The sequence below is a fragment of the Juglans regia genome, chromosome 2, assembly GCF_001411555.2.
Source record: "Juglans regia cultivar Chandler chromosome 2, Walnut 2.0, whole genome shotgun sequence".
Classification (NCBI taxonomy): Eukaryota; Viridiplantae; Streptophyta; class Magnoliopsida; order Fagales; family Juglandaceae; genus Juglans; species Juglans regia.
Genome location: NC_049902.1, coordinates 36,810,498 through 36,831,305, shown reverse-complemented (window position 1 = coordinate 36,831,305; position 20,808 = coordinate 36,810,498). Strand labels below are relative to the sequence as shown.

The following is a 20,808-nucleotide window of genomic DNA, read 5'->3' as shown; positions in this document are numbered from 1 at the left end:
TTGATACTGCATACGCATTTAGAAATTTGAGGGCAACAGTTCAGTGTTCTAAACACGCTGACATCTTTTTTCTTTTTTTTAAAAAAAGAAGACGGTATCTCAATTTTATTGATAGCCCTCACTTTTGGCGAAAGAAAACCGTGTTTATAATTAGACACCTAGAGGTTATAAATAAGCATAAAGATCAAAAACCAAAAGACCCAACCACAAACTACAAACCAAATAGAAAGAACGACTCTAAGAAATCAATCTGCAAGAAAAGAAACAAACCACACATATAAGAAAATAACAAAGAAAAACTCTAAGAAACCAATCTGCAAGAAAAGAAACAAATCACACATATAAGAAAATAACAAAAAAATGAGAAGCAAAAACAAGTACCTCACTTTGATAATCTCAAATAAGGAACATATCACATGCTGACATCTTTATTTACTTCAACATACACCACACCCCATCATATTTGGATATGAATATTCGAAATAAAAAATTATACTCATTATTCTCACACCACACATATAATGTGTGTGCGTGTGTGGGTGGGGGGTGTCACGAAATCTAAATTGCAAATTCCTGACTTTTAACGTACTCAGCAGTTTTTTTTTCCCCATATTTTCTACTTCCTGGGATTTTGAATCTGAAACACTAACAGAAAACCTTCTGTGTCAAGGCCATCTACAAATTTAGCTACATATAAATATGGTTTAAACTAGTCATTGTATGACTCGTGGGAAAATAACCCTTAACTAAAAAACTCCATTGTCTTAGCCACCAAAGTACTTAAAGAGACTGCCAGGCTTAACAGGCTGCATGTATGAAGGTGTGTCTTTGCCCAAACCTAAGCACCGATTCCCTGCATTGCATTGAAGCACCAATGTATCATAAATTATCACAGAGGTTGGAATGGAGTTGTATCAGACATGTCAGAAAGAAATCTTAGAAAGATATCTCCATAAAAATGATCATAAGCCTAGCAATCATGGTGATGCAACACTTAGCTTTGGCCATCAACAAAAAAAATTTAAATATATGGAGAATCTAATATATATATATATATAAGTATCTGCTTACTTTTGTATCTGGCGGCTGTCTTAGGGAAGTCGGTGATGACACCATCAACTTTGGTCCCCATGACATATGTGTTGATCTCCACATGTGCATCCGAGTAGAAGTCATATGCTTGGGACACAAATTCATTGCTGAATGTTTCTACATAGACAGGGAGCTTAACTGCCTGTAGCCTCGACACAATATCAGTAGCATGAGTAAGGAATGCTTGAATTTCAGGAATGACAGATTCCTTGCTGACAACCACAGAATCGGCAAATGTCTTTATGTTCTCAATGGTTGAGTTGGGTGCATCAATAATATTATCATCTGCCTTGTAGACAAGCTCATAATTGTTTTTGTTCGCGAGTCTCATTAGGACTGAGCTATTACTGGACTGAATCATAACTTTTAAGGATGTCTGGGTATCATAACCAGCTTTGCTCAAGGCATCGATGACTGCATCGGTTATATTTAATCCCTGCTTCTTTCCAAGGTAGTCTGCATGCTGAAAGAAACAAAACAGAATAATTAATGGAAATAATCAATTAGAGATAGCAAAGTCAGGATGCGCTGAAACATGGTACTTTCTGGCATTCTGCACTAATCTCATGAACAAAAGGAGGAAAGGCCAGGGACCAATTACTGAAGTACATAAATACTTTCGATTATAAGGGACTCATCAACAAGATGTTGAGAAAAAATGCAAGTGGGAGGTAATATGGACCTAAAGCAAATGCCAAACATGACAAACTTATTGACTTGCAAAATGTTCAAAGAAACACAAGTTCCCCCTAGAAGAAAGTTCAAAACCCCCAGGTACTTCCTCAAACGCATGATTTCTCATCATGGTGCCATGGGTTTCACTCAACCAACTAGCATCCAGCCAACTCTTCAGCGACATCCCTGGCTGATAAATGTCTGGTTTGTGTAAGACTGAGGGACTGTACATGCTTTGGGATTAGTAAGGAGCTGACAGAGTATTGGATACCTCCTTAGTAAACAAAGAATGCTGCCATAGGCATCGCGCTCTCTCTTGATGGGTTACTAGTCAAGGATTTCTGGTTTAAAATCTCCTCCCTTAAAATCTTCAGTTTTTTTTTGTTTTTTTTTTTGGTTGTTTAAAAACCAACTCACAGACCGTAGGCAGAGCAAATACTAACCTCTATGCTGATCAGGACACCAGTAAGAGAGTTCGTGTTCTTTGACAATGCCAAAAACTCAGACAATGTTAGAAACTTTCCAGCATTTTTGAACTTTGGATTCCGGAACAATTTAAAACTGGAGTAGGGGCTTGCTATTGCCGCTGCAGGAATTTATGAAAAAAACAAGTAAATACAGCGATTGAAGTAGGAATTTAGGACTAGCATGCTAATGATATTCACAAGAACACAACAGAATGTGATTCTATCTAACATTGCCACAATGCAGCAGAAGAGGTTTTATAGAGAAAACAGATGAATAATGGAATGAAGGGGCTAGGATTTAAATTGTCTCAACAGAGGGCCTTATAACTAGTGTTCCTTCTCTGAGGTCTATACAAAAGTTTTCCAAAATGTGACCTGGCATCCCAAAATGCTAAGATTTTGATTGCCACATTCAACACTTGTAAAAAACAGTACTAACATGTACTTTCTCACTCTTCTTCAAAACTCTCCTATTTCCTATTAAATTGTATGCGCATTGGTAGTTCTGAACAAGTTTAAGGAGTAATTCTACATACAACTATGAAGTGCGTAAACGCTTTGAAAAAGAGTGGGGTCCACTATTAAAAAATTAATTTGTTTCACGTAGATCTCATGTTTTATTCATTTTTTTCAAAACGATTATGCGAGGGATATAGATGAAAAATAAAGTCACAATATTTTCAGCAGTTACATGCAAAACTTTCGCTAATTACAATTTTAGGCAGATAAAAAGGAAGGATATTGATCTCTCGGTCTCAACAAAAACTGGTAAACAAATTTATTAACATTTTCAAAGCAATAAGGTTTCAGTGAGGAGAACGAAATTTGACTTACGTTTCAATTCTTGAATCTGACTCCATGTTAGGCTAAAAGTAAATATTCCACTCCCATCCTGAATCTCTGGAATAGAAGTTGTAAAGTTGCCATAACTTGATTCGGCAACTGTTGTGCTATCTAGCAGATTTATCGAGCTTAAGCAAAATGGTGTCCCATCCTTTGCCATTTGAACAGGGCAGTCAAGTACATCTACGCCATCTGTAATAGCTTGTCTATATGCTAAGTCTGTACAACCAGGGTAATCTCCACTTGCTCCACATTTGGAGATAACCAAAGGCTTCTCTGGATCATTAGCAAGGGGAAAGAATAAGGTTAACAATGATATTCTGAAAAATAATGTTGGTATAGAGAGATCCAGGGAGACAAAATTAAAAATCACTTATTAGCAGAACAAAATCAAAGCTTTTATTAGAAGCAATACATAACAGTGATATACCTTGTGGTGAAGCACCTTTGCCAAGATGAGCAAAGCAATCTGCAGTACGAGAAGGGAAATCAGCATCTTGAAGAAAGGATTACTTTAATAAGCTGCCGATGATGTAATGATAATCACAAGGAAAGGTATTTTAGTGCTTCTGTTCTTAAAAAAATCGCAAATGCAGCATATGTGACAGAGAACATGTACCACTGCACTTCTATAATAACCTGATAGGGTACTTTGCATCATAGGTTACGTCCAGGAATGAAATGGCAAAGTTTCCAAAAATCAGAGTAACGTTTAGTAAACAGTTTTCTACAATGATTATCTTTAACTTCTGATGATGATGTAGGATAACTAATGAATACATGGTAAAAAGCTCGAAATAGATCCAGTTTAGAACAAAATGAGAAAGTCGTTCAAGGTGATTTAGAAATGTGCACTGATATCAAAGGACTTTCACTAAAGAAGTGTCATTCATTTCACATTGAAGAAGGTGCTTCAAGGTCAAGTTATAGGCCAAGGAAAACTCCATCAAGGGATCCTGGTAGCCAAATTCTACAATTTGAAAATGGAAAATCTTAATTGATATGATCGTTCGATTGATCCGTCAAGGAGTTCCAGTAGCCAATAGTTTATAATTGGTAATGCAAGATATGTAGGTGAATACTATTCTTATTTACCTATAGCAGCCGATGGAGTAATTGGAAAGTCGGTCAGCATGCCATCCACGGAGAAGCCACCATTGTCAATGAAAGACAAGTGCTCAGATATAGGATCATAACTGTAATTGAAGCTAAATGGAACGTCATTTGCAAAATCTGATGCGAAAACTTCTAGTCCTCCCTTGTGAGCATCCACGACAATAGTGGTATGAGGTTGCAAGTAAAGAGTTGCATCCACAGGCCATATGTAAGATTTGGGAACAAGAATTCCGGAGGCAAATGACTTGATAAATGCAAGATTCTTTAACAAAGAACCATACGTCTGGTTGGTTGAAGGCTCAAGCTCATCTTGTCCTAAAAACCGGAAGACCAGTTTTGTCGTTTTAGGATTGATTTGTGTCCTGATACTTCTTAGGAAAGCCACCTCTGGTGATGAAATAAAACTAACTGCCACACTTCTCGACACAGAAAGTACAAAGGCTCTCATACTCAAGTTGTGCTGCGTGAAGAATGCATCATACTGCGAAAGGGCTAATGGTCAAAATTATAGCTTAGAAGCCACATTCTACATGATTAGAGTAATATCTGTTCGACCAAAAAGAAAAAAAACAAAAGGGGGGGGTTGTCCAATATAAGACAGAGTCATCTTCAATTTACCTGAATGTTCAACCATAAGCCTGGTGGCTTCACTGTGGTAGCCAAATCTTGAACAGTGAAGATTCGGTTGTCTTTGCCATCAAATTTATTGGTTCTAGAATAGACTCCTTGAGCGACTATGACATCCCAACATATGCAAAGAAAAATGTAATTGGTTCATATATAAGACACCCAACCCAAGTGCGGAAATGTGAAGAAGAAAATGTTCAGGACAGTTCAAGACTTACGCAAGACATTATTTGCTAACTCGTTGAAGGTGAAATCCACAGAAAACCATCCTCGGGTAGGGACTCCATTAACAAAGTAAACGTTATTCCTGTCTTTGAAACTTCCAGTCGCAATGTCAGTAGCATTATCCAGCTTGATGTCCGGAATACAAATCCCGACTCCATCCTTTGTCAACTGCACATCGCACCATAAGAGCACATTGGGTACGCTAACTTGCAGTGCCAGATTATAGGCAAGTGAACTAGAATCAGGAAATAGCCCTGAAAACCCACCGCGTGCAATGACTAAAGGCGGATTGCCTACAAATTGATCCAGTCATTAAAAGTAAGTTAGTTCAAAGAACACTTAGCTTTATTCATGCTTTTCTAGTGATGATATGCCATTTCAAGTTGAGACAACAAGAGTGAGTTGGCATAGAAAGAGGAGGTAGCTTTTGATGCAAAAACACAAACCGCTGAGTGTAGGCCAGGGACTGGTCTTCTTAGGTCCCTGAGCAGAGACCCGAGCCACTACCACTGAGTGAACCAGAATGAGAAAGAGGGCCGCGCGACCAAGTAAGTTACACATTGCCGGAAAAGCTCGCCGGAAATCCATAGAAACTTAATAACTTCCCGCTATCGGGCTTCATGTGATTTGCTAATTAGCGGGGAGATGGAGAGATTTAACCAAGAAACGTGCGTAACCATCACGTAAAATGTTGGACCACTGGGACCCCCACGAAAGTTCAAAACTTTAACAGCCTCACCGGAACGACAAAATTTTGGGGCATAAAACACATGCATTCGAGTGGACCATTTCGCCGATCGAACAAAGCAACAAAGCTGCAGTAACAAGGCAAACTGTTGGGAGGAAGATGGGGCAAAGGACAAGTTGGTAAAGTTGACCAAGACCCCCCGACGTTAATGTTTTGTCATAATTTGTCGGGGAGACTAGTACACCCACATTCACTACAGAGGCTGTGACCGAGTATCTGTAGTGACCGAGTCAACGTGAGAAAGCGCCGATGATCTCGGCACCAATCATCCCATAGTAAGAGCACTAGCATTTGAGTTTGTTGAGTCAAATCTTTAAAATTTGATACTTTTAATTTTAAAATTTTGGTAGTAGATTCATTATATATTTAAATGTCAAATTTTTAACTGTAGTATATTTTTCTTTATTTTTAAATTTAAAGACTCATTATTCATATTTTATAATTATTATTTTATTTACTTAAATTATTATTTTTTAATTTTGAGCCACAATATATTTAAGTTAAGAAATAATAATTTAAATATCAAATTAAATTATTAATTAATATATAATTAATATAATTGTAAAATATGAAAAAATAAATTAAAAATATTATTATTTTTATGAATCAAATAGCTAATTCAATGTGAAGTTATGGATAAAGAGGTTTTAAATTTATAAAAAATATGTACTTTTATCAAATTTTAAAGATAAAAATGATGAATCCAATGCTAATGCTCTAAGAAAATTACGATAACAGTTTAAATTTTAATAAAATATTATTATAAAATATTGTTTTATTTTAAAATTTGAAAAATTTATTTTATTTTGTATTAAAATTTTAAAAAATTATAATAATTAGATAAAATGAATTATGAAAATAAATCACGCCTTACTCTTTTTTGACTAATCACATTAAAATATAAATATCTTTTATCATTAATGAAAAATTTTACTTATATGTTTAAATAGAATGGTAGAAACGATAAATCACACATTAGTATATGATGTTAGAATGATAAGTATCATTTTTCTATCAAAATTAGTTGTGTTTAATAATTTAGTTGTGTTAAATATCTTTTATAGTATTTGCGGTATAATTTAATTTAAAAACTAAAATTTAAATATTATAAATAAAAGGAAAAAGTTATGCTTATCGTTAGGGGCTCCCGTTGGATTGTTTTTATTTTTATTTTTAGTTTTTATTTTACTTCGTGATTAAGTAAGTATTTTTTAATAATATTGTAAATTTTTTATTTTTAAAAAAATATTTAAAGATATTAAAAAAATCATGTAAAAAAAAGAAAAAAAAAACACGGAATGTTTTAGTAGGAGCCCCCAGCGGTGGGCATAGACCTACCCTAAATAAAATCCTACCATTTAAATTACAATGTGGATTATGCGCTGAATAAAACAATTCAATAATTTAACATGAATTTAAAAAAACAAACTATGATTTTGGGGGACAATTTTTTGAGATTTTGAAGACTATATATATATATATATTGATTTATTAGATTTTGAAGGTGTTTTGTAAATTTTTTTCAGATTTTCTTTCAAAGAGATTCCTTTTCGTATTTGTGAGGGTTAAAAATATATATATTTTCTCATTTGGAGTCAAAGGAGTTCTTTATACTATATATTTCTGGGTCAAGTGCATGAAATATATATATATATATATATATAATTGGATTTCACACCATTATTTTTTTTCTCCTAAAATTTATAATTTTATAATTTTCACCCCTGATCAGATTTGTATTTTTTTTAAATTAATTCCTTCGTCAGACTTTCATTAGAAAATCTAATAAAAATCTGTCGTGACATGCATACTACTCTATGGCTACAAAATAATAATTTTTTTTTTCTTTTTTAATGATGAATATACGATCTTTATGCATGTTCCATATTTATGTATTATCTTTCAAATTTAATTTTAATGTTCTAAATTGTTTACAAGGAACCAGGTACGTACGTACGTACAGGGGGAAATCATGAGTTATTATAAGAACGCATTTACGTACGGATCTTTCTAAAATATTGAACAATATTAATTTTGATAAGTCCAGATCATCAGACACAATTAATACAAAAGAATAAAACAATTAATAATTGGCTGCATATTCGATACATTATATTGAGTTAATTCGGATGATCTACAATATCATGCGCATGCTCATGATTTGGAGGGCATCAGGACCAGCTCATGAATATATGGTACGTACTTCAAGGAGGAACTTGATCATATTTTCTTCAACCCAGCCATGAATTACTATATCTGGATGATCTGTAAAGCAAATTTGCAAACCAAAAATTAAAAGAGCAGGAACTTAGAGGTTTTCTTCAACTTATAACCAGCATATTTGGATCAGGAAATCAGCAGATTTTCAAGGCAAATTCCCTACTTTTTCCTGCTTGATATATATTTTCTAGCTCAAGTTTTAACTCGAGTTCATCTCCTTAATTAATTAGGTTATAGCATCTCGAGACACCAGTAAATTCAGTACTATGTGCCAGGCTTATGTCTAAGAAATGATATTTGCAGTCACAGCACCGCACGTTCCTTTTAAAAAATAGTTGATAAATATATTTTTTTTTTTATGAAAACAGACTCGTTTCATTAATAAATATGAAACTTATATAAAAAAATTAACTTTTTAGTGATGAACCGCACACTTTTATATATTGTACTAGTTAGCTAGGGTGTCGTTGCATGAGAAAATTACCTGGTCATCGATCACCAATTGCATGCTACCCTTTATTATAATACTTCATCATCTTAATTCAAGCTTAACCACCGAATTCATACAAACTTCCAGGCGTAACAGGCTCCATGTATGAAGGTGTCTTTTTCCCCGCACCTATGCACCGATTTCCTGCATTTCATTGAACCACCAATGTATCAAATAGATATCATGATATGGAGCGTTTGGTATTCAACTGTATCAAGTAAACATAGCAATGCTAAGCTTAATTTTGCTGTTAGGGAAAAAAAAAAGGCCGAAATGATCTAGTTCATATGTTAGAATATAAAGATAAAGTTCTTGGAACTAGTACTGATGATGATCATTTGATATGGTATTAAATAAAGGTTCTAAACTCGAAATCTGACTATATATATACTTTATGCACGAGAGAATGTTGATCTCTTTTCATCAATTTAATTTTTTTTTTTTTATAAATAGGGATTTAAGTTTCAACATTACATTATGGATCACATGAATATAGGTTGAATATGAGTAAATCCACTTACTTTTGTATCTGGCAGCCGTATTAGGGAAATCGGTGATGATACCATCAATTTTTGCCACCTGGACAAATGTGTTGATCTCCACAGTTGCATCTGAGAGGAAGTCCCATGATTGAGTCACAAACTCATTGCTGAATGTCTCTACATAAACAAGGAGCTTCTCTGCATGAAGCCTGGGCACAATATCGGTAGTATTAGTGATAAATGCTTCAAGTTCAGGGAAGATGAAGTCCTTGCTGACAACCACAGAATCGGCAAATGTCTTTATGCTCTTAATGGTTGAGTCGGCGTTTGGGCCATCAACAATATCCCCATCAGCCTTGAATACAAGCTCGTAATTATTGCTTTTGCCCTTGAATTTCATTAGAACTGAGCTATTACTGGACTGGATCATAACTTTTAAGGATGTCTGTTTGTCAAAACCAGCTTTGATCAAGGCTTCGTTGACTGCATCGGCTACTCTCACTCCCTGTGCATTCTGAAAGGAACAGATGAACATAATCAAACGGGGATGATCAAGAAAAATATTCAAATCACGAGGCATGAGAAGAAACACACCTCTGATAAATTGCAAATCATGTAGTTCAGCAACAAAAAGACAGTAAGCAGCAGAGCAAATACTCACCTCTATGTTGATCAGGACACCAGTAAGAGATTTCGCGTTCTTTGACAAGGCCAAGAAATCGGACAATGTTACAAACTTTCCCGCATTTTTGAACTTCGGGTTCCGGAACATTCTAAACTTCGCGGAGGGGTTTGCTATTGCCGCTGCCGGAATTTATGCAAAATACAAAGTATATGAGTAGATAATAACGGAAATGCAGAGAATTAATTAAAACCGAAGAAAAGTTCAATCACGCTTATCTCTCAGTCTCGAAAAACGCTTTTAAACAAATTTAAGAGGATGAATTTTTCCAAAGCATGAAAGCTTTCAGTGAATGTTTTCTTCGTTTGCTGTCGGGTTGGGAAGGAGGGGTTGTGGTTTAAAGGGTATCACTGCACAGAGTGAGTATATAAAGGGGAACCCAATTCGACTTACGTGTCAAGGTTTGAATCTGATTCCATGCCAGGTTAAAGGAAAATATTCCACCCACAGCGTTTGAACCAACTATTGCGCTTTGTGTCAAATTTTCTGAGCTCAGGCAAAATGGTGTCCCATCCTTGGCCAGTTGAACTGGGCAGTCAATTACGTCTGCGCCATCTGCAATAGCTTTCTTATATGCCAAGTCTGTGCAACCTGGGTAATCTCCACTTGCTCCATATTTAGAGATAACCAATGGTTTCGCTGCATAATGAGCAAGGTGAAGGAGTGTCAACAATGATATGTCGAGAATAATGTTGTATATAAGCATTTGCGACTGTGGTAAATATATACCTTGTGATGGAGCTTGTCTGCCGAGATGAGCAAAGCAAGCTGCAGTACGAGAAGAGAAAAATTCGGGATTGTGACGAAAATACTTAAAAGAGTAAATACCTAGTAGAAGAAAAAAGACCTACCTATGGCCTCTGATGGAGTAATTGGGAAATCGCTCAGCACTCCATCAACAGAGAAGTCAGCATTGTTAACGAAAGACAAGTATTCAGATATGGGATCATGACTGTAATTGTAGCTTATGGGAATGTCATTTACAAAATCCGAGGCGAAAACTTCAAGCCCTGCTTTATGAGCATCCGCGACAACAGAGGTATGAGGTTGTAAATAAAGAGTTGCATCTACAGGCCATATGTAAGATTTGGGAACAAGGATTCCGGAGGCAAATGTCTTGATAAAAGTAAGATTCTTCAACAGGGAGCCATATGTCTGGCTCGTTGAAGGCTCAATCTCATCTCGTCCTAGAAACCGGAAGACCAGTTTTGTCGTTGTAGGTTGAAATCCCGACGCAATACTTTTTAGGAAAGCCACCTCTGGTGATGAAATGTAATCAACTTTCACTCTTCTCGAAACAGAGAGCACAAATCTTGTCATACTCAAATTGTGTTGCGTGAAGAATGCATCGTACTGCAAATTAAAGTGTTCGGTGTTGGAGCAAAAGTATTAGTCAGAGTGCATGATAGCTGAGAAGCCAAGCCAAACCCAACATTATCAGAGGAAAATTAAAACAATTCAATGTTAAGGCGCACAGACAGAGCAAAGTTCATAATCTTTCGTTTAATTACCTGAATGTTCAACCATATGCCTGGTGGTTTTAGTGTTTTAGCCAAATGATCAACGGTGCTAATTGCGAAGCCATGGTTATCAAACCGGTTAGTTCGAGAATAGACTCCTTGCGTTACTGATAATTAGAAACAGAGAAATTCGCATCAGCTAGCGGTGAAAAATCTCATATCAAATAAGAAGAAATTACCTTGACTGATAGCAAACTATAAACAGATCGAGTACGTAGACGGTAACAAAAGAAAAAAAAAATGTAAAGAAAATAAGGTTTGCCAGCGAAAAGTCAGACATACTGGAGACATTATTTGCTAGCTCCTTGTAGGTGAAATCCAGAGAAAACCATCCACGGGTAGGGACCTTATTAACTTGGTAAACCCTACTTCTGTTTTTGTAAATAGTAGCAATGTCGGTAGCATTCTCCAACTTGACACTCGACGTACAAATCCCAACTCCATCCTTTGTTAATTGCACGTCACACCATAAGTGGACATTGGGTAGACTAACTGCCTGTGCCATATCATAGGCAATTGAACTAGAATCTGGAAACAGCCCTGAAAACCCTCCTCGTGCAATCACTAGAGGCGGTTTACCTACAAAATATTATTAATTCCAGTCATTATATATATATATATATATATATCATCAGTTTATTAGCATTCGATATATATTGTAAACCATGTAAAACTCAAGTACAAACAACATAAATGAATGAATGAAAGAATGAATTACAACATTGTTGTGTAGGAATATATATTTGTGACGTCGTACGTGTAATGTTCACACACTATTACAAAAAAAAATAAACATTTATAACGGATTATTTACGATGATAATGATTATTTATAATAAAAATAGACTCATTTTAATAAAAAATAATTATTTTTACTATAAATAATTAGTCACAAATTAATAATTTTCTTCTAGTGACAAAGGTATCGAAGGTACGTACGTACGTACGTAAATCCGGCGTAAGAACTCAATGCGTTTTTCATTTTTCAAGAAAGCAGAAATTCTAGTTTTTCGTTTTGTTCCAACGTTATATTTTTCTCGGCAGTACAGGTACTAGCTAGCTAGAGGCTTGGAGGCAAAACACAAACCAGAAAGCGTAGGCCAGCGAGCAGTCTTGCTAGGTTGCTGAGCAGATACCAGAGTCAATACCGCGGAGCACTGAAGCAGGAGAAGAAAGAACGCCCAACCGCGTGGGTTGAACGTTGCCGGAAAAGCTTGCTGGCAAACCATTGAAGCTGAGAACGTACGTAACTTCCGACGATAAGGTTTTGTCTCGGGAGATTTGTGAGATTTTCTTATCTTTGTAACACACAAAACACACACATTTATATATATTTAGAGAGAGAGAGGTAGAGCGCTCGATTTGCAAGCGAACGAGAGATGAGGGGATCGCTTACCGCGCAATTCCTACTGCATATTTGACGCGTGTCGTTCCAAGTTGGCATGCATGCAAATCTAGGTCTAAATATTCTAAATTTAGCAGATCGGTTGGCATGGGAAAAGGTGTTTTAATCGTATTGGTGAAAAGGGATAACAGTTCGGATAATTAGAAAGCTATAATTAGTATTTGGACTTGAGTCATGATCATACCTAATGATAGCATAATTAACGAATTAGAGAAGCACATGATCAGTACGAGGAAATCGTTGGTGAATTATACTCATATCGGCTAGCTAGCTAGCTAGGTTGTAGCTTGCCTCGCAATATTAACACTGTGTTTGTTTGAAGAGAAATACTTTAGGTACAAATAAATTATACAAAAATAAATTTATAAATCGACATGACTTAATGTAGTGCGTCAGATTGTAAAATTACTTTTGTAAAATAAATCTAACGAATCACATGAAGCCATATCAATTTGTGAGTTTACTTTTATGTAATCTCTTTATGTTTGTAACAATCTCTTGTTTGAATGTTGAAATGATTTAAATGATTTATAAATAATAATATTTTTATATAAATCTCGTTGAGATGTGTTTGAATGTAAATAAATTGAGATGAATTTATAAATCTTTTTATGAAAATTTAAAAAAATAGTAGATCTCATCAATAATTTATTTGAGATGAGTTTATATTCTAAATATAACTGAATGATATGGTAAGCCAAGTCATGAATTAATGAATTTATCCCGGCGGGAATGAAATTGGTGATAAACGGCCAAATCAAGCCCTGACCCCACATTTTTTCCACCAATAATTGCTAATTTTTTTGAACACCGAGTTTCGCCATGTACGTACGTTCTTTTTATTAAAAAAAAAAAATTAATTTAGTTATTATTATTAACATTAATGTTGCCATTGATTGATCTCAACGACATTAGAATCCAAAGTTAGTCAAAACGACATCAGAATAGGAGTACGCACTAGCTACACGGGCCGATGATAAACGAGGCCGACTGGTAGGTAGTCATATAGTAATCCCCGTTGAACAAGGCCCAACCCACATCCTATTATTTATCCGATTTTATCGTATGTAGTAAGACCAAAATGACCTTTACGAAGATAGACGGTATTTTTTTTTTTTTTTTTAATGAAAGATAAATGAATATGCTTGTTATATTTTTTAAATAAGTACGCCAAAGTTTGTGTATCTAACATTATTAAATATATATATATATATATCAACATGGAGTATTTTAGAAAAGAGTCTTGCTAGGTATAAGCGATTTGATACACCAAATCGCATATCACTGCTTACATGTATTTTTTTTATTGAAAAGAAAAATAAAAATAAAAATAAAAATAAAAATTTGAGAGAATAAAAAGTCATCTATCTTATAAAAATCATTTCCGTTTTCAATTAATATCATTTCATTAAATAGATACCTTACATGTCAGCATCAATGCACAAACTCGCTTGCAAGAAGAATTTTCTTTTAAAAAAAACTCAAAAGGCCTCATGTCATATGTTTTTCACCGTACGCAAGACATCGATAGTCATCACAATAGTTACCCAATCACATTATGCAGCTTTTAGATAACAAGGGGAATTAAGCGGAGAATGTCCCAAAATCTCTTCAAGATTTTAGTCATAACTTTAATTATAAGTATCAGAATTATATATATGATCCTAATTTAAAAAATTATTTTTGATGCACACGTCGTGGTCACTAGTTACATTTGACGGTCTCCGATTCAACTTCGAAATCAACATTTTTTCCTTTGATTTATCCGTATAAGTTATTTGTTTTTTTTTATGGTAATATTTCTCTGTCACTTCTAGAGATAATTCTTATTCCTATTTGAACAATATTTTAAGCAATAATTTTATTTTATTTTATTGTGGATACAATTTGTAGCAATAATTGAGATTTTAACTTTTCGAACAAAAATTCTCATAATCTCAATATTTATTAGCTATTTGAGGCTGCAGGTTGGTGAAGTAGTTGAGAATCAATTTTTCGAATTTTATCTATTTTTAAAATTTAATATTTGTATTACGTATTTTCTCTCTCAATCATTAATTTTGGATTAACTATATTTCTTATTACATCCGGCGTAGATATTACGCGGAAGCTGCTCATAAATATAGGCATTGCATGTTCTGGTTTTCCTTTATATATAAAGATAAAGCTTGTTTTAAAAAAAAAAAAAAAATTTAGACATCGTCATGTATTTCTACCTCTGCCGTTTCTGTGAAGAGTACTACTACTCAACCTTCACTGTTCACGCAACCTCTGCACTCCAGACGACGTGGCATTTTTTTTTTTTTTTTTTTTACAACAAAACGTGGGTTTTGGTTTCAATTTCTCCGCATTTTATTTGCCCAGGAACCATTTCGAAATAACCCCCCTCCCGCGTTGTTCTCCCCCCATTTTCTCTTCAGCGTTTTTCTCCCTCATCGTCTCTTCCGCCCAGCTAGTTGATCTTACTGCCGATACCCACGATCAGTCCCCTGGTACTCTACCGACAAGGCCAGTAAGAAATGAAAGAAAAGATTTTTATTTTTCTCTTTAAAATGAGGTCTCTCCATTTCTAGTATATTGAGTATTTTTGTATTTAATGGATCTGTGAGTTTGTTTTTTTTTTTTTTGATCTGTGTTTTGCGTGGTACTAAAGTGTGTTTTGTGGGGTTTTTAGTTGATCTGTGAGTTTGCATAAATAACCGGAAAGCTTGCAGATTTTTTTGCAATTTTTGTGGGGATTTTGGTTAATCTGTGATTTGTGTTCATTATATATTTGTCTATAACGTTAAAGACTGCAACTAGACATGGCATTGTTGTGCGAGTCCAGAAATCATGGCATTGGTTGATCTGTGAGTTTGTGGGGTTTTGATGACCTCAGTGTTGCTTCAAAACCTTAACAATTCACTTCAAACTTGGCCAATTTATTTTTATTTTTGTTAATTTAATTAGCAGAAGCAGATCAAACCCCCCCCCTCCCCCCAACAGGAAAAGAGAGAAGGGACCGGAGTAAATGATATGTTGGATGCCACAATATTAGCCTTTGCTTAGGCACAAAAGGAAATCTCTATTATTTCTATTATTTATATGTTTATTTTTGCATTTGCAATTGAAGGGGGTGGGTGTTAGTCACCAGTAATTGGATTTGAGTTAAATAGCGTGATGGGTGAAGGTGGAAGAATGAGCATTAGGCCCCATATTATAACTAGACACATTTTCCAAATACTTTGATGTTAATTGTTATCTTTGCTAGCTGCAGCAAAAGGATTTATAGCCATTTTTTTCTTCCCTAAATATAAACACTGGAATTTGATGGTGAAGCAGCGTTGAAACCAAAATATCAATTGTATTTTTTTGTTTAAGAAATATGTTATCACTAATAAAGAGAAACTTTGGTGGCATTGGTTGTTAAAGTAGTTTTCTGATGATATGTCATGCATGCCACTTTGAACTTGGTGCAAATCAGTCCTTGTGAATTTGCATAGCTATTGGTGTTTATATATTAGTAAATATGAGTTTTTTTTTACCAAATTGTAGCTACAGGTATATACGTAGCAATTAGTGTATGTAATATTGTCTTGACTATTTTTTTCCCTTTGTTGATACATGTATAAACAATGAAGCTTCAACATGCAAAGACACTAGAAGTTCAATGGCTTGCTTTCCAATGAGAGGATTGATGCTCACTTGATAATGCATATTTTATGGAACTATGTCACTGCAACTGGCAAATTGGAAGTTGAAGAATTTTGAGATGATTGAATTTGTAGTGTATTCTGTTTGGCATTGGGTTATATCCAAACTTGGTATTTTGCTGTTTGTAGTAGTTTGAGAATTATTGTATCCAACCTTGGTGTAATTATTTTGATTTTAAGAATAGATGGATGTGAATGTGTAGGCAAATTATGGGTTTCAGATGAGTTGGAGAATTATTTGCCAGTTGATAAATGTCTAGTTGATAAACGTAGTTTTGAATGTTAAGAGTTGATGGATGTAATTTTTCTTGTACACGTTTTGGATTACTTCTACAGATTTGATTAATGTAATTTTTCTTGTAATGTATTGCTTATGCTAGGTTCTGAAAGTGAATGAATACATTCTGTTTTACCTCTCCCACCATACCAAGATGATTCAGGTGCTAAAACTACATGTTGGTTGAGGTTTTATATAGGATACGTAATTATTTATTTCCTTCATTTACTTAAATTGGGTTTGTTTCACCAATAGCTTTTAGAATAATCAGGAAATTGCTGAAGATGAATTTAGTACCCCTTTTTTTTCTCTCTATTGCTTCATAAGAGTGCAAAGCTCAAGATGTGACTGAGATTATGATTGTAATGTACTAAAGGAGGTCTCATGGATTTCTCATGCATTTTTTAATATATTAAACACAAGTTAAATTTGGTTAATCATTGCAAAAGCAACCACGACTAAACAACATTTTTCTTTCTTTTGACTGAACAACAAATCATGGTCAGACAACAAATAAAATGCAACAACCAAAAACTAGCAAGCATCAAAATCTAATCTGGAGTCTCCAACCATTACTTTTACTTACCAATCATACAAATATCATGTTTTGGCATACAGTGGCAAACACAGGGCTAGATGCCAAAAAAGAGTATTACAACAAGCTACAAATTCCATTACTACCAACTACTTCACAATAAAAATTAAATGAAAACAACACAGATTCTGAAATGGCCTCAGCTTCTCCATTGAATGACCTCTTTTCATGACATTGTATCTTCATTTCCTGCACCATAAAACAAAACAAGGGGCGATGAGCATTGCTTAAATAGCTTAAACGAAGAAAGTTTACCAATTGTCTAGTTTTAAAAAGTGAGGACTTTCAATAGCTTTCAAATTATGTTTTTCAAATACTCCCTATCGGGTTTATATACGTCTAACTCATTAAAAAATGATTGTATGCTTTTGTTGTGGTTAAATTATTTACATGTATTGCATGAACGGAAGTCGGTCTTTGATAAGTCAAAGTTTGATGATGGGCAAGAACAAATAATCTCAAGCTGTTTGGTTCGGTATTTCTGTCAAACACACGATGGGCAAGAACAAATATCAAATGATCAAAAGATAATTCACAGAGAACAACCTCCAAACAGGGAAATTACATACAAAATCAGTTCAACAAATATTCCACCGCATCTACTTGATGGGGATCAAGCTAATTGCTCCCAGGGAAAATAATTAATTACAAATATTTAACATAAGCACACAAAAATTTTGTATCACCGTCTGCAATTGTGAACATGGCAAAATGTCTTTTTCCCAATTTCATACGATATTTGAGACAATAAATCTCCTAGCTACTTTCATCTTCAAGTGGCTTGCTTAACAAATGCCTTACCAGTTAAGAACTTGGGCAAACCAAATGAATGATGACATAAGATGAAGCATCGGGAAGATCAACAAAGCACCGGAAGGAAACTTACCGAACGGTGCCACAAATCTGGACACACGGGAAGGTTTGAATGTTGTCTAAGGGACACACGATGGAGAAGCAACCAGTGACACATTTGAAGGTTTATTTCTAGACGCAAAGACACACAAATGGGGGTCAAGTTTGCCGTCAATTCAAGCTTGCCGCTTGTCATAGATTCACTATTATGGGTCGAGTTTGCCCTATATTCAAGTGCCACACAATGGGGGGAGAGAGAGGGGCTCACGGAGGGGATGAGCTGAGTTGATGCCAACGACGTTGAGAGAGAGAAGAGTGCATAATGGGGAGGAAGCGCTTCTCGGGTTAGGACGACTTCGAAGAGATAGAAAAGAGGAGAGCTGAGAGGAGATTTAATTCGCGTTTGTATTGGATGAAAGAACCGTGACGTGGAATTAGACCCGGTTTGCCATGTTGGAGAGTGTGTGGAGGGCGGTGGGAGACCGGGGGCTGAGCAGATTTTCTCTTCTGTGAAAGTAGGCGGAAGCTGCCCCAAAACGCGTGGTTGACTCGCCATATATACGTTGGATCATGACAGACGTTTGGTATTTGTCTCTGTCTTTGACTCTTTATCCGTTCGGTTTGAGAGTAAACGGAATTGGTCTGTGGAGGCAATCAAACGCAATCGTCTGTCGTACAGATTATTGCCAACTCTCAACTGAACAAGAAGAAAGGAAAATTTTAATTGTATACGATTCAGGTCATTAATAAGTACATATATTTAATAAAATTAGTTAAAAAGTAAATTTTATTAAAAATAATATTAATTTAAATTTAAAATATAAAGGTAACAATATTAATATACAGATTGATACGTAAATTTATTTGTATATAACAAAACTCAATTATAATATTAGACTATAGTACATATTTTCCATACACACATCTCTACAGTAAATATGCATAGTAAAAAGCTTTCCAATATACTCTCACATTTTGTGAGATATTGTATCAAACAGTTTGTATTCAATTGTTTTTACGAATATCTTTTCAAAGAGCTAAGATGACTTTGTTGGCATTTATGTCCTTTAGAATTTCTACCTCAAAATTTTCATCTAGAGAACCTTCTTGTTCTTGACACGCAGTACAACAATCTCAAACAAATCTAGAAAAAGAATAGGGTATGGTGAATTTTTTCCTCAAAGTTGTCCTTTTAAGTTACTTGTTTTCTTTTACACTAATATTTTGCTCTTACAAAGATGATCTTATTCTGATTTGGACTAGATTTTAATCAATAATTTTATTTGATTACGTATTTAATTTGTAGGCAACCATTGAAATTTGAAAATTTCTGTTTATTATTTCTTATACCATACACTATTATATGATTCTTCATTTTTATCTTTTTATTTAAATATATATATTGATGTGTAAATATATATATTTAAATAAAATGATAAAAAAAAAATATTACATATCAATATATATAATGTCTGAATGATTAGTAGCATTTTTCGATTTTATTCACATAATCTGGATTTTTTTATCAATAAATATTATTTTCAGAATTTTCTATTTGTGTTACGTCTTTTCAATCATTAATTTTGGCTTAACTAGCCGCCATGATATTGCTTAGAAAAATATTATTATGTCTATTCTTTTTGACATTTCTACTTGACTTTTGGTTAATTTTTTATTTTTTTAATGATTAAAAAAATAATTTTAAATATATTTATATATATATATTTTATTTTCTAAATATGTTAAAAAAATATTAAAAAAAACAAACTTTTTAACGCTGAGCAGTATGCATATATATTTAAATAAGTATATTTAAATAAGTATATTTAAATATAAAAAATATATAAATTTAAATATATTTGTATAAGTATTTGAAATCATGAATTATATAACTGTCATGTAATAAAAGAAATAATAAAATATGAGATTTATATAAAAAAAAAAATTATTTTTTTAATAATGAATTCTTATTTAATTATGTGATATTTATATATTTTATGATTGTATATAAAAATATTCAAAAAAATATTCTTATAAATGAGTACATACATCAAATCATGCACTAATATTGATTTGTAAATACATTCATTTAATAAAACAATATTGAAAATAGAAATTTTTTTATTTAGAATTTTTTTTTTCTTCAAAATTTTTTTGTTTTGTTTTTCTTTTTAATAAAAAAAATTATGTCGGTTGCTTGTAGCTAGGGTCAATTTGAAAACCGTTGTTGTTGCTCTAGTACCTCTGTCGTTTCTGGGAAAGTAGGCGGAAGCAGCCAGAATTTAGAAAACGCATGGATCTGGCGCCATATATACGTTGGATCATGACGGACGTTCGGGATTTCAATCAGAGTCTTTATCCGTTCGGTTTGAGAGTAAACACAATTGGGTCAGTGGAGGCAATCAATCAAACGCAATCGTCTGCCACACAGATTATTAATTTATTACCAACTCTCATCTGTATAAGAAGAAAAGGCGCCAAGAAATCTAGAAGACAACAGCTGTCGAGTCAAACCCAAAGAAGACGTTACAGGAGTCCAAAAAAAAAAGTTGTCGTCTTTCATTTTCCAAAGCCCGGTAACAGAAGCCAAGGTCCTTCGGACGTGAGTACGTCTAGGTACAGTCCCACCTTGCAGACCTGCATGCGTGTCCCGTGTGTGAATGACCAAAATACCCCTAGGTACAGGAAGCAAATTGAAAAGGAATGAAAACAAGGAAATAAATGGATATAGAAAATAGACAATTCTTTATTTTCTACTATCCATTGTACTCGGGCTCTTTCTTAAATAACTGTGAGATAAA

At 34.2% G+C, this 20,808-nt stretch overlaps 2 protein-coding genes across 2 annotated transcripts; both read right to left on the bottom strand.

The window, feature by feature from the left end:
- Positions 1 to 401: 401 nt before the first annotated feature.
- LOC108984866 (glycerophosphodiester phosphodiesterase GDPDL3-like) lies at positions 402 to 5,858 on the bottom strand. The gene is made up of 9 exons (XM_018956953.2): positions 5,492 to 5,858; positions 5,039 to 5,338; positions 4,812 to 4,927; positions 4,173 to 4,674; positions 3,508 to 3,546; positions 3,069 to 3,353; positions 2,211 to 2,353; positions 1,072 to 1,555; positions 402 to 853 (listed from the first exon to the last, which is right to left on the bottom strand). Exons 1-9 carry the CDS (start codon positions 5,631 to 5,633, stop codon positions 765 to 767), a joined length of 2,100 nt encoding a protein of 699 aa, XP_018812498.1. The 5' UTR covers positions 5,634 to 5,858; the 3' UTR covers positions 402 to 764.
- Positions 5,859 to 7,663: 1,805 nt separating this feature from the next.
- Positions 7,664 to 12,484, bottom strand: LOC108984882 (glycerophosphodiester phosphodiesterase GDPDL1-like). The gene is made up of 10 exons (XM_018956971.2): positions 12,274 to 12,484; positions 11,470 to 11,766; positions 11,179 to 11,294; positions 10,519 to 11,020; positions 10,397 to 10,435; positions 10,061 to 10,306; positions 9,647 to 9,789; positions 9,025 to 9,499; positions 8,498 to 8,647; positions 7,664 to 8,058 (listed from the first exon to the last, which is right to left on the bottom strand). Exons 1-9 carry the CDS (start codon positions 12,413 to 12,415, stop codon positions 8,562 to 8,564), a joined length of 2,046 nt encoding a protein of 681 aa, XP_018812516.2. The 5' UTR covers positions 12,416 to 12,484; the 3' UTR covers positions 7,664 to 8,058; positions 8,498 to 8,561.
- Between the last annotated feature and the right edge of the window lie 8,324 nt (positions 12,485 to 20,808).